Here is a 13243-nt window from a genome sequence, read left to right as displayed (position 1 = left end):
ATGCTTGGGCATGGTATAATGCTGTCTCGCTGATATCTCACTGGCTTAAATTATTTTTAGTGTAGATGCTTGGGCATGGTATAATGCTGTCTGGCGGATATCTCACTGAGTTAAAATATTTTTAGTGTAGATGCTTGGGCATGGTATAATGCTGTCTGGCGGATATCTCTCTGGGTTAAAATATTTTTAGTGTAGATGCTTGGGCATGGTATAATGCTGTCTGGCGGATATCTCTCTGGGTTAAAATATTTTTAGTGTAGATGCTTGGGCATGGTATAATGCTGTCTGGCTGATATCTCACTGGCTTAAATTATTTTTAGTGTAGATGCTTGGGCATGCTATAATGCTGTCTGGCGGATATCTCGCTGGGTTAAAATATTTTTAGATAGATGCTTGGGCATGGTATTATGCTGTCTGGCTGATATCTCACTGGCTTAAATTATTTTTAGTGAAGATGCTTGGGCATGATTTAATGCTTTCTGGCGGATATCTTCACTTGTTAGATTTTAAGCATTGGTGTTTGAGCATGTTAAATATATATGTGTATTTTGAAATAAAGCGCTCTTAAGAACACTTGATTATGAAACTGTTTTCTGTCGTCTAGAACATGAATCAAACCAACACTGATGTTGGCACGAGCACATTCAGTACTAGTAGTCTGGATGAAAGCGATGAAGATGAAACCGAGCATTAAAAAAAAAAGGGAAAACATTGGGCCGAGAGCGTCCCAGTGTCAGGCTGGCCGTGTTAGCGTCAAGCGATATTTTTGTTAATAATCTTGTAGTTCTATGTTATTATTTGATTTATTATAATATTGAGATAAGTATACAAGCTTATTATTATACTAATAATAATATGGGCAACGCGATGCGATGCCACTGTCTAAAAAATGCAAGTCCAGGTAATGATTCTAAGTAATGCGATGCGTTGGTAAAAATAACAGAAATATTTACTAGCGATCAGTAGAGAATGACTACGTGCCTTGTTTGAAACGGTTGTTGTGCGTCTCCTATAAAAATAATATTTTTATCTACCAATGTTAAAAAGCAAAATAATAGAAGAGGGGTCCTGTTTACTTCACAATCCTTATTTCAAAAATTCCGACGCGTTTCGGTTGTTAAACCATTGTCAAGGGAAAACTATGTGAGTAAAATATAAAAGGGTGTTATAAAACTAATAAATTAGTTAAAAACATAGTGAAACTTACATGATATTATCACAAGATGTCCATAAAAAGGTTAAAAAAACGACACACACATAACATTACAATGCATTAATCTAAAAACATCTCATCACACCGTATTTACAAACAATAACGAATTTTAGTTTTTAAAAAATTCTTATAAAAGAGGAAAAATCTAGGGACACATTTGGTTTAACTTGCAGTGTTTAAAGAAAGGAATTACACCAAATTATTTAGAACACAAGTTTAAGAAGAAAACATATTTACCTTTCAGATCATTACACAGTTTACAAAAGCTAAAACGACTAGCTCTAAAAGAAGAAAATAAAATGTGGTTCTCCAAAAAGTCCTTACTAATTTTAAAAATACATTTTATGTTATCTTTGTTATACACTCATTTATCCAATATTGAAGTAAATGCTTTTAAAAAACCTTAGACTAAGAACCTAGAACTTAAAGTTAATAAATTTAAATCTAATCACTTTAAAAAATTAAATAAGAAATGAAGAACTTTGACAATCTTATCAACAAGATTTATATATGGAGACGGTTTGTAGATAATATTTTTTTAATTTGGACAGGCTCCAAAGTGGAATTTCACGTTTTTCTCAACTCTTTAAATCTGAAAATTCAATTTACGGTGGAAATAGAGTGCAATAATAAATTAAATTTTTTAGATCTAACTATTAATAGGATGAGTAAGAGCTTACAATACTCCATATATAGAAAACCAACACAAACCGATAATGTCATTACTGCAAAATCAAACCATTTCTTTGGCAGCTTTTCACGCATTAATTCATAGACTCTTTACGATCCCTCTTTCACCTTTGAAATTCTTAAAAGAACAGAACACTATCAGATTGCAATTAACAATGGATACAAAAAGCCTTTAATAGATAATTTAATTAGAAAAAAGTTCAATAAAATATTATTTCAGTCCCTCTCCAGTGAGCCCCTTGATCAGACCATCCATCCTTACCAACCTCCGAAATATGTAAAAATTTCCTTTATTGGTCCGATTTCTTTAAGCATAGGTAATTTACTTAAGTCCATAAACAACAATATAAAAATTGTGTATAAGTCCTTTCAAAATATAAGAAGTCTTTGTTCAAGATTAAAAGACTTTGTAAGCCCATTCCTAATGGCAGTGGCGTTTATCTTTTATCATGCGACTCTTGTCCAGCCAAATATGCTGGTCAAATCGACAAGAATTAAAGAACATCTGAATTCTCAGAAGAAGCCTAATGATAAAAGATCCGCCTTTGGATTGCACCTAAGAGAAACAGGTCATTCATTTAATACAGACGACAATTTCAAAGTTTTGCATAATCTAAATAAAAGCCAAAAATTAAATATATTAGAAAATCTAGAAATAGCAAAACTAGAAATAAATACACATGAATCGATTCCAAGCGGTCTATCGGTAATTACCGTTCCTAAATGGTATTAACCAAACACGTCCAAGCGGTTATAGTTATAACCGCTTGAGATACGTGACGTCACCAATTAGCCCTTTATACGTCATCAATTTGGAACAGTAATTACCCATGTCCGGAGCTGTTTTCTAAACGTCAAATGTCAAAGATATTGAAATAAGTGCGGGAAAAAATAAAAACAAACAACAAATTATTTCCTTTTCAAAAATGACACATTTATTATGACTAATAAGTTTTCTTTTTTGATATTTATGTTTAACAACTAATTACATATAATATTACTGGCGTCTGGGGTATTATTTAAAAACAAACAAAATGATGATAGTGTCAGCTGACAAATTACGAAGTTACTTCAACCAAACACGTCCAAGCGGACACGATTCGTTATGTTATAAAGAGACTGTTCAAGGTGAACCAAGGGCTTAACCGCGGTTAAAACCGATAGATCGCTTGGAATCGGTTATGTTAATTGTCTGAACGAACCTATTAACGCCCACTACCGAGAAGCGGCCAAGATTGTACATTTATTTAAGTAGTTTACCACATTTCTGTGAATTTACTGTTTTTTAAAATGTTCTGTTAACCGCGTTTAATCCTAGATGTCTCTACTCGTACTAGTATTAAATATCTGTATATAATGTAGTACCCATATGATATTTTTTAAAAACCAAAATCCGTTATTGTTTGTAAATACGGTGTGATGAGATGTTTTTGGATTAATGTATTGTAACGTTATGTGTGTGCCATTTTTTTAACCTTTTTATGTACATTTTGTGATACCTAATATCATGTTTTACTACGTTTTTAATTAATTTATTAGTTTTATAACACCCTTTTATATTTTACTTACATAGTGTTCCCTTGACAATGGTTTAACAACCGAAACGCGTCCGGATTTTTGAAATAAAGATTTTAAGTAAACAGGACCCTTCGTCTATTATTTTGCTTTGCATAATGATACTTCACCCTGGAGAAATTTATGGTAATCTTAATAATATGTTAAAATACATTATTATATGTAAATAATATTATTAATATAATAATGTCTAATAACTTTTATATTGATCTAATATATTTTTAATTTGTTCCTACATTAAATAAATAACATGTATCGATAATAAAATACGACATTTTTAAAATTGTCTTTTTTAATCTAGGAGCGTTGATGTCTCTAATATGTCTATTTTAAGAAGGCTTTTTTATAGATCATCATAATAAAATTTCATAAAAAGTAAATTATTTAAACTTAATCTTCTTTCCCTTTTTTTTCATGCAAGCTCAGCAAAAGATCCATAAATAAAATATTCCAGAATTCCGAAATATTCTGACCGTGACAATAAATCACATAAAATATTATAAGATACCACCTTTTTTGTCTCGATGAATTAATTTCAATTAAACTTAATTTAATTATTTTTTGACTAACTAATTTTTTTAAATTCTAACATAAATATCAAAAAAGAAAACTAGCCATAATAAATTTTGTGTCATCTTTAAAAAGGAAATAATTTGTTATTTGTTTTTATTTTTCCCGCACATATTTCAATATTTTTGACATTTGACGTTTAGAAAACAGCTCGGGACGTGGGTAATGGGCCCGTTCTCGATTTTTTTTTTATTTTACAAATCGAAAGAAAAACACCTATAAAGTAAATTCCCAAATTTTTAGATTTTTATTCCTACTTTTAACCCCTTAAAAAAATTAACAAAGTTGCTCCACGCGAAAACGGGGCGGAGCTTCGGGTGACGTCACGATGCAGCAGACGAGACGGTGCGACCGCGCCGCGGTACCGGGAGACGGCCAGAAACAGTGGAAATCGAATTAAAAAACGTGTTTGTTTAGTCTGTTGGAGTATTCGTGTGGTGTTTTCTGTTATGTAACTTTTTTTAATTTAATTTCTGGTGTACCATGAGTGACAAAAAAACTACGAGGAAATATTGTATTGTACCTGAGTGTCCTAATACCTCAAAAAATGCCCCTGAGAAACTATTTATAAACGTGCCTTCTGATCCTACAGCTAGGAAGGTTTGGCAAAAAGCTATGCGTCGAGAAGTTTTTGTTTCTGGTAAATCACACGTTTATTGTTGTGAGGATCATTTTGATGTAAGTTAAAGTTTGCGATGATAACGCAGAATAAAAAATATTTTATATCTTTAACCTCTTTTAGGTAAAAGAAGACATAGAAAATTATATGTATTTAAAAACTATGAAAAAAGGGAATATTCTTATTAAGCCAAATGTAGTACCGAGATTTTTTGATTGCCAAAAAAGTCGAGTAACAGCACATAAAGCGAAACAGTCGAAGTTTTTACAAAAAAAAGAACAGCGGTCTTTGATTCATAGTTTACTACTTCCTGGGACTTCTGCTGAAATCGAGGATGTTGAGCAAGAAGATAACGTGACAAGCGAAACAGAACCGAAACAAAAAGATGTAGGCATTCAAGTTTTATTTAAGGTAGAAAGTCGCAGCAAGGGAATTCAATGTATGCCAGATGATTTGGTGCCAGTGGAAAAAGAGAAGAAAAAAAGAAAATGTGCATTTAAGCAAAATGATTCGAAGATAATGCGGTTTGCTGAAAAAAATAATCCAGCACCATGAACATATCTACTTCTGGCAAATTCCCAGAATCTGCCTTTATGAAGCCTCTTTCGACTGAAAACATTGCACAAAACTCCACTAATCAAAACAATAGTTTAACTAATAATAATAGTGTTTTATTACATTCAGGCATCAAACAAAATAGACCCTTTTTTATAGCGGCGAACTAGATAATAATAAATAATAACATCAAAAACACTGAAATGTCCGACTCAAATGCGTTCGGGGTCGGCCGCCCGCAGAGAGCTGCTGCGGCGTGACGTCAAAAATGGAGGGAGCGGCTTTTACGGATATTCAATATTTAACGTCGAATATCTAAAGATTGGATATACATAGAAAGCTGAAATTTTTACAGTTTATTTAGGATGTTAAGTGTTGTTGAATTCTATGAAAAAAATTGCGAAAAAAAAAAGTCGGCAACAAGCCCATTACTGTTCCAAATTGATGACATATAAAGGGCTAATTGGTGACGTCACTTATCTCAACACGGTTATAACTATAACCGCTTGGACGTGTTTGGTTAATACTATTTAGGAACCGTAAGGACGGCAACACATTGGCGGTTACGGCAGCGGTTGCAACCGCTATTCTGTAAAATACATGGATTAATATGGAGTGGCAACACATTAGCCGCCAAATGGCAGCAATCGCCTTCTCAACCGCATCTTACCGCGGTTGCGCGGTTCGCGGTCGGAAATTCATCATTCATTCAATTCAATCATTCAGATCATTTTTGAACCATGGATATATTCGACACAGAAAAATTTATTATTTTGGTGCAAAATCGGACGTGTTTGTGGGATGTTTCTGACAAGGAATACAAAAATCGGGATAAAAAAAATTAATGCTTGGCAGGAGGTTTTGGAGAAAATGTATTCGGATCAAAATTTGGCGACTCCGGAAGAAATAAGACTAAAAGGTAAGAAAAATACTTCATATATATATGTACAGAAAGTGTTTTAATATAATAATTGTTTACAAAGGTAATAATATACCTATCTATTAAATAAACACAATACACTAATACTTATCTATATCATAGCATTTTGCCAACTCAAACTGCCTTCTTGTAATTAAAAAATGCCGATCCGCTATGTTCTGGTGACATTATACGAATATGTTTCCCATCGACTGCCCCAAAGCAGTGGGGGAAATTAGATTTCTGATCAAATTCCTCTGCTATTTCTTTCCATTTTTCAACAGTAGGTTCGGGCATTTCTAGTGGTTGTAATATAGTCCATAATGCACGACAACATTCATTAATGATCAATGAGATTGTCCTTTTTCCCATTAAAAATGAATACTGCAAAGCAGCAAAATGCATTCCAGTCGTGAGATACCTAAAATAACATTTTATTTTTACGTCTGTGTATGAAAATAGGTTGCTTAGTTTAATGAGATTTTTTTTAGGAACAGAACTTCAAAAGAAATGGAAAAACATTAAAGACCGTTTTATTAAAGACCTCAAAGGTGATTCGAAAAGCGGCTCAGAAAAAGTACGTTTTCTTTGATATGCTGCAGTTTTTGGTTCCTCAAACACAAGGGCGATGGTAGATTTTAATGGCAGTAGAAAATAACGATATGTATTTTTCTTTTTCCAGCACCGAATCTAACGTGCCCGAGGAAGCGGTAGACAGCCCAGAAAATACCGAAGGAAATGAAGATGGTTCTGAAGAGGCCATACCAGCACCGCATTTCAACCAAAGAGCAGCAATGCCGAACACAATCTCCAGAAAAAAAGCACCGTTTAAAGACAAATGGTTGACACTTCTAGAAAACAGGCAGCCTCCACAGCCTCTGGAAGATGACGACGATTTAAATTTCTTCGTCTCGTCTGTCGTTTTTTCTTTAAATCGTTATTACCAATGGTTAAAACCTTGAACCTGTAACAGAAAATCAATTTGAGAGTAAAAATACTGCAAGTTCTCCAAAGAGTTTTAAATCCTCAGCCCTCTTATCATAATCAGTTCCAATCAGCGACATACATTCCGCCAGTTTCTCAGCAAATTTTTCACCAAACCATTCCTTCCACATCATTCTCCGTTCACCCATCACCATCAAACCCCTCTGCTTTGTATGACAGCCGCCCGTGTACCTCTCGTTCATTACAACCTATATTTTCACCCACAGATTCCCAATCGTCCGACTACAGTGAAATTTTACCTTTGATTGAATTTCTTTTCTTTTTCTAAACGGTATTGTAGATTTTTACGGTATTGTAGAACTTTGTTCCATAACTAAGAATAAAATATAATTATCTTACCTTATAGTGACTGTTAATCTTCCTTCCACAGTGATGCAATCTCTAAAGTGACTATTTGACTTTTGCAAGTGAGGTCTCATCAACGTCACTAATTCATCAAAAGACGTAACGCTCATTCTGTAATAATTAAAGAACTTTTAGGGATATTCCCTCAACTGATGAAAAAGGCATAGAAACTGACCATTTGTCAGACGCCTTTCGTATAACGGATGGACCCAGTACCTTCTTTTTCGTTTAGATTTCTTAATTTTGAGAGCGTACATTATGGCAACTGTTTCTGTCAACTCCATACTACTGACTGTCGCGAAATTTGCGGAAAATGTGAACGCTATCGCGGTTGTAACCGCGCGGTTGCAACCGCTGCCGCAACCGCCAATGTGTCGCCGGCCTAATTACCGATAGACCGCTTGGAATCGGTTCATGTCTCACCACCTTTTCAAAATGTCAATGTCAGCTATATTCTATCAAAATTGTTTGGAGTTAGAAGTTGTGTTATTTCCTAATGTATTAATTTATTTTTGATTATTTGGTTAGTGGTGTGCTTTGTATTTTTTAGTTGAAGAAAATCTGAATAAATTATGGTTATTGAAAATAAGAGAAAAGCTGATGACTCAGCTCTAGTTCCGGTTCAAAAAAAATCCCGAAATGATGTCGCCCTTACCAATAAAAACAAACAACTTGCCCAACTTCAGCCTGTAAGTTCAAAAAAATAGGAAACGTTTAATTTACTTTACCTTTACGTTTAATTTACCTACTAACTTTTATTTTACAGGCACCGGCACGTACCTCAAACCTTTTTGCTCCAATTATGGTGTGTGAAGGGCATGAAGGTGAAATATTCACAGTAGACTTTCATCCAGAGGGACAATATTTTGCTACTTCAGGTTTTGATAGAAAAATATGTCAGTTTCCTTTTGCTAAAACTTATTGTTAATTATTTACTCATAAATTTCCTTTATTAGTTTTATGGAGTGTATATGGAGAATGTGAAAATATCTCGGTCATGACTGGCCATACAGGGGCTATAACAGAACTTCATTTTAATACAGATGGCACAAATTTGATCACTGCATCTACAGATTATACTCTGGGACTTTGGGATATTGTGACAGCACAGAGAATTAAGAAATATAAGGGTATGTTTTGATAATTGTGTAAAGCTTTTAATTAATTTTGTAGTTTTAAGTTTTAAAGCTAAAACAAGTCTACTAAAAGTGGGTAATTTTTAAGGTCATACAACATTTGTAAATTGTGCCCAGCCCTCAAGAAGGGGTCCACAGTTGATTGTTTCAGGTAGTGATGATACTACTGTAAAGATTTGGGACCAAAGAAAGAAAATACCTACTATGACTCTAAACGCTACCTACCAAACTACTGCAGTTAGTTTCAGTGATACTGCTGAGAATGTTTTTAGTGGTGGTATTGATAATGATATTAAGGTATTAATAAAACTATTATTAGATCCTAAATATTGAATACAACCTATTCTACTCTACAACATTTTTTTACCTTTTAAAAACTCATGTGGTAGAGTGTTATTTATTAAAAAAAAAATTTACTTTTTCAATTAATTCCTTGGCTTACATTATTAAAATTGAGTAATTAAACTTTTTTGAGATTAAAAGATACTCATATCAAATTTAATTTTTTTATACATACAGTAGTGGCCAAAATTATAGCAACAAATTTGAATTTTACTAATATTTAATAATAACTATTATATGTATGTTTTAATAGTAAAAGTACGCCGCTGGTTTAGATGGCCTCTTAATATTTAAACAAAATATCTCATTCAAATAAAAAAAAGCCTACCTGTTTTTTTGCTGACAATAAATATTTGTAATTGCAAATATTTCACCTGGTCATAATTATAGCAACATTTGAAATTTAGTGCTCTTTCAATCTGTTGAAGTGCAATATTGAAACAATTTATATTGTGATTTCTTGGTAGTTATTAACTTATTTAAATAACAGTATGAGTCGTGGTAAAACTGTGTCTGTTGAAGTGAGGCAACTTATAATTAATCAGTATAAGTCAAGCATCAAACAGTCATCCATTGCAAAAAATGTTGCTCTTCACAGATCAGTTGTATCACGTATAGTGAAAAGATACAATAACACAGGGCTGGTAGTACCCAAAAAAAATTCGGAACGTCCCCGGAAAACTTAAAAAAAAAGTGACAAAATGATTGTTCAGATTTCCAGGCAAAACCCATTTTTGTCCTCTTCAAAAATTAAAGGGCTTTTGGATGGCAGTGGGTGTTCCGATCTTAGTGAACGATCCATAAGGCGGCGTCTATTTGAAAATAAGTTGTTTGGACGCAGACCAGCAAAAAAGCCTCTTCTTTCCAAGAAGAATGTGAAGGCCCAACTTGAATTTGCTCGAGAACACCAGGGCTGGACTATTGATCAGTGGCGCAGAGTTATTTTTAGCGATGAATCAAAATTCAATTTATTTAAAAGTGATGGTGCTGCATACGTTCGACGTCCTGTAGGCAAAAGATTTAATCCTCGGTACACTTCTCCTACAGTTAAGCATGGTGGTGGTTCAGTTTTAGTGTGGGGCTGTTTTTCGGGCTATGGTATGGGACCTCTTCACAGAATAGAAGGGATTATGGATCGATTTATGTACAAGGATATATTAAAGAATGTTATGTTACCCTATTCTGAAGAAAATATGCCGCTGTTATATCAATTTCAACATGACAATGATCCAAAACATTCTTCAAGGCTAATAAAAGAGTTTCTCCATGATGAAAAAATTAATGTTATGAAGTGGCCCTCCCAATCTCCGGATTTAAATCCAATAGAAAATCTTTGGGAAATTGTGGATAACAGGTGTCGAACCAGGAATTTAAAAAATGCTGGAGAACTTTTCGAAGCTCTTCAGGATACTTGGTTGTCAATCGATCATGATGTTATAAACAAACTTATTTTATCCATGCCAAAAAGATGCATTGCTGTTATAAGGGCTAAAGGGTACTATACTAAATACTGAAGAATATTATTGTATTGTAATCTTATTTTGACTTTGGAGAATAAATACATTGATTTTTCTAAAATGTGTTGCTATAATTTTGTCCAACCCGTTTCCTAAAAAAAATTCCCATTTTTTATTTTTTTTATAAAGTAACAAAAAAATAAACATAAATAAAAAGCTTTGTAAAAAATACATCATAATATATACCAGTTTTTTTTCTAATCTACCACATCATATAATTTGAAGGAAAAATGTACTTGTTGCTATAATTATGGCCACTACTGTATATAAGCTAACAATAGTAAACCTGAAAAAATAATCTTAATTTAAAAATAAGTTGTATAATAAGTTATAGAACTTTTAGTTTGTTTCTCCTAATCTTATTTTAACTCAAGAATTAATTTTAATGGATAAATTCTTTGGCCAGCCACAAACATTCTGGTTAGATATCCCTTTGAAAATCATTTATTTACACAAAAAATTAACTAAAATTGAAATGAGTTTGAAACTTGAAATAAATTTGGTTTATTTTAGTGCATTTTAACATTTTATTTCAATGAAAGAAATACTTGGCTCTTCTTTAAAGGAGAAGTTAAAGCCATGAATATTTTTTGTATTTATTGAAATCCCCATAACAAAATTAATTGTTGAACTTGAATTGAGTAACTTTTTTTTAATTAAAGAATATGCAGAATTAACAATTCACTTAAATAAGTGTAAAAAGAGGGAAGTGGCTGTGTCACTGGCAGAATAATATGAAATAATGAAACAAGTCATATTCAAAGCAAATGGTTTTTATTAGCTTAGTAGAGAGCTTTCAGAGGTGATGGCTCATACGTTGAAACTGTTCTGCTATGCTAATAATAACAAATTGTTTATCTCTGAATATATCTTGTTTGATTATTCCATTAAATAGGAGTGTTAACAAATACTTCCCAATTGAGAATTGAATTAAAACAAATGACTGTAAGTATTCTTTTCTTTAAATTTTACCTTAAGTTAACATAATATTTCTTTGCTAGGATTTAGTAGCAAGATGGAAAAATAAACATTGCAAATGAATAATTTGATTAGGCATTTCATGTTTAGTAAAATTGGTAAATGGTCTGAAAAAGAATTTCTATGTGTATCTTCTCAATCAGATAATATAAAAATTAATAAGATAATTAAAGCATAATTGGTCTTCTAAAGGAAGATTTTTTTTTGCATTTAATGTTTTCTTCTAAATCTGTGGCTTCATATCACCAATAAAAATCAAAAAATTGTTTGTTAGGTTTGGGATCTAAGAAATAAGGAATTGCTTTATACAATGAAAGGCCATACAGACACAATAACTGGATTGTCATTGAGTGCCGATGGATCTTATTTACTTAGCAATTCTATGGATAATACATTAAGGATATGGGATGTAAGGCCATATGCACCTATTGAGAGATGTGTAAAAGTTTTTAGTGGGCACCAACATAATTTTGAGAAAAATTTACTGAGATGTGCATGGTCTCCAGATGGGAATAAGGTAACAGTAAGGGTTTTTATATTTTATACTCACATTAATTTTATTTTTGAAAAATAGGTTAGTGGCGGTTCAGCAGACAGATTTGTCTATGTGTGGGACACTACATCAAGAAGAATCATTTATAAATTACCGGGACATACAGGGTCTGTTAACAGTGTGGCATTTCATCCAAATGAACCCATTATTGCTTCTGGTGGAAGTGATAAAATAGTGTTCATTGGAGAGATTGATTGATAAAAGGATATATCTAGAAATTATAAAATGGATTTATTATTTTCACTTAAAGAAACTATAAAAACATAATAAGGATTTAAGGATTTAATTGTTGTATATTTTTCCCTCTGATTTCTATTATTAATATAGCCTCACATGCAAAAAGATACATTTGTAATAAAACAAAACTATAAATTTCTTGATGTCATTTTTTACGAAACTTTAATTTCAGTTCAATAAGGGTTATAAAAGACTGAACTCTACCGACTTAATACAGGGTGTCTCACGACGAATAGACGCGATCGATATCTCAGAAACTAATTTTTCAAAAATTTTGAAAATTTGGCAACATGGCACAGTCGATGGGGGCTACACAACTAAAATATTTTGACAGTTGTGACGTTTCCGGTTATACCGGAAGTAGGTGTCAACTTCGTTATTTTAAATGGAACACCCTATATATTTTTACATTTTTGTCTTTTATGTGAAATTCTAAGTATATTTTGTGTATAATGTCCTATAACTAAGTGTAACCGTTTTTGACATATTTTTAATTTCATGTGAAAAACTATGTTTATAAGCCCTAACATAATTACCGATTACTCCCTTTTAGTAGCCTTTATTTATTGGTTAGTTTTAGTTTTATTTTAGAGGAAGGAACACTTTAAAAGACTATTTTAATATTTGGCTAAAAAAAGATACAGGAGGGTCAAAAACTAGCATTAAAAATTAAATAGAAAAAATCATTAAAAGTCAATTTTTTTAAATAGAAACCCCCAATTTTTATAATTTTTTCATAAAGATAATTAAAAATAAGGTTAACTTTGTATAAGGTTATCTAGTCCAAAAATTGATAGTTTCCGAAATATTAGCAGTTTAAATTTGGCCTAATATTAAAAGCCGTATAGTAACACGGCTTAAGGATTGTTGATTAGTTGGGCATGACGGTTGTCATAGTAACCGCTAGAAGCGGCAGTAAGACAATGGATTATATGCATTAAGTTTATAAGTTACTTGCTATTTAAGTTTTCTTCGTAAAAGTGTAATTT

At 32.3% G+C, this 13243-nt stretch overlaps 2 protein-coding genes and 1 long non-coding RNA gene across 6 annotated transcripts in view; 1 reads left to right on the top strand and 2 right to left on the bottom strand.

The window, feature by feature from the left end:
* Positions 1–13243, bottom strand: part of LOC126737964 (uncharacterized) — a 169482-nt gene that overhangs the window by 128608 nt on the left and 27631 nt on the right. The window lies entirely within an intron of this gene.
* LOC126737965 (uncharacterized) lies at positions 6143–7898 on the bottom strand. Of its 2 annotated transcripts, XR_007661176.1 has the most exons (3): positions 7667–7882; positions 7486–7602; positions 6143–6562 (listed from the first exon to the last, which is right to left on the bottom strand). It is a non-coding gene; the product is annotated as an uncharacterized LOC126737965 (long non-coding RNA). The 2 variants fall into 2 exon arrangements; XR_007661175.1 differs by having other exon boundaries at positions 7486–7898.
* On the top strand, positions 7924–12392 carry LOC126737962 (U5 small nuclear ribonucleoprotein 40 kDa protein). Its single transcript, XM_050443097.1, has 6 exons — positions 7924–8180; positions 8258–8387; positions 8448–8621; positions 8716–8924; positions 11739–11981; positions 12039–12392. Exons 1-6 carry the CDS (start codon positions 8064–8066, stop codon positions 12213–12215), a joined length of 1050 nt encoding a protein of 349 aa, XP_050299054.1. The 5' UTR covers positions 7924–8063; the 3' UTR covers positions 12216–12392.

The sequence above is a fragment of the Anthonomus grandis genome, chromosome 6 (genome assembly GCF_022605725.1).
Source record: "Anthonomus grandis grandis chromosome 6, icAntGran1.3, whole genome shotgun sequence".
In the NCBI taxonomy this organism is placed as follows: domain Eukaryota; kingdom Metazoa; phylum Arthropoda; class Insecta; order Coleoptera; family Curculionidae; genus Anthonomus; species Anthonomus grandis.
This window is presented reverse-complemented; position numbering and strand designations above follow the sequence as displayed.

Coding starts and splice junctions, on each gene's coding strand:
- LOC126737962 (XM_050443097.1), top strand. CDS start 8,064: ATGGTTATTGAAAATAAGAGAAAAGCTGATGACTCAGCTCTAGTTCCG. Junction 8,388..8,447: donor AGGTTTTGATAGAAAAATAT/GTCAGTTTCCTT, acceptor TTCCTTTATTAG/TTTTATGGAGTGTATATGGA. Junction 8,622..8,715: donor GAGAATTAAGAAATATAAGG/GTATGTTTTGAT, acceptor GTAATTTTTAAG/GTCATACAACATTTGTAAAT.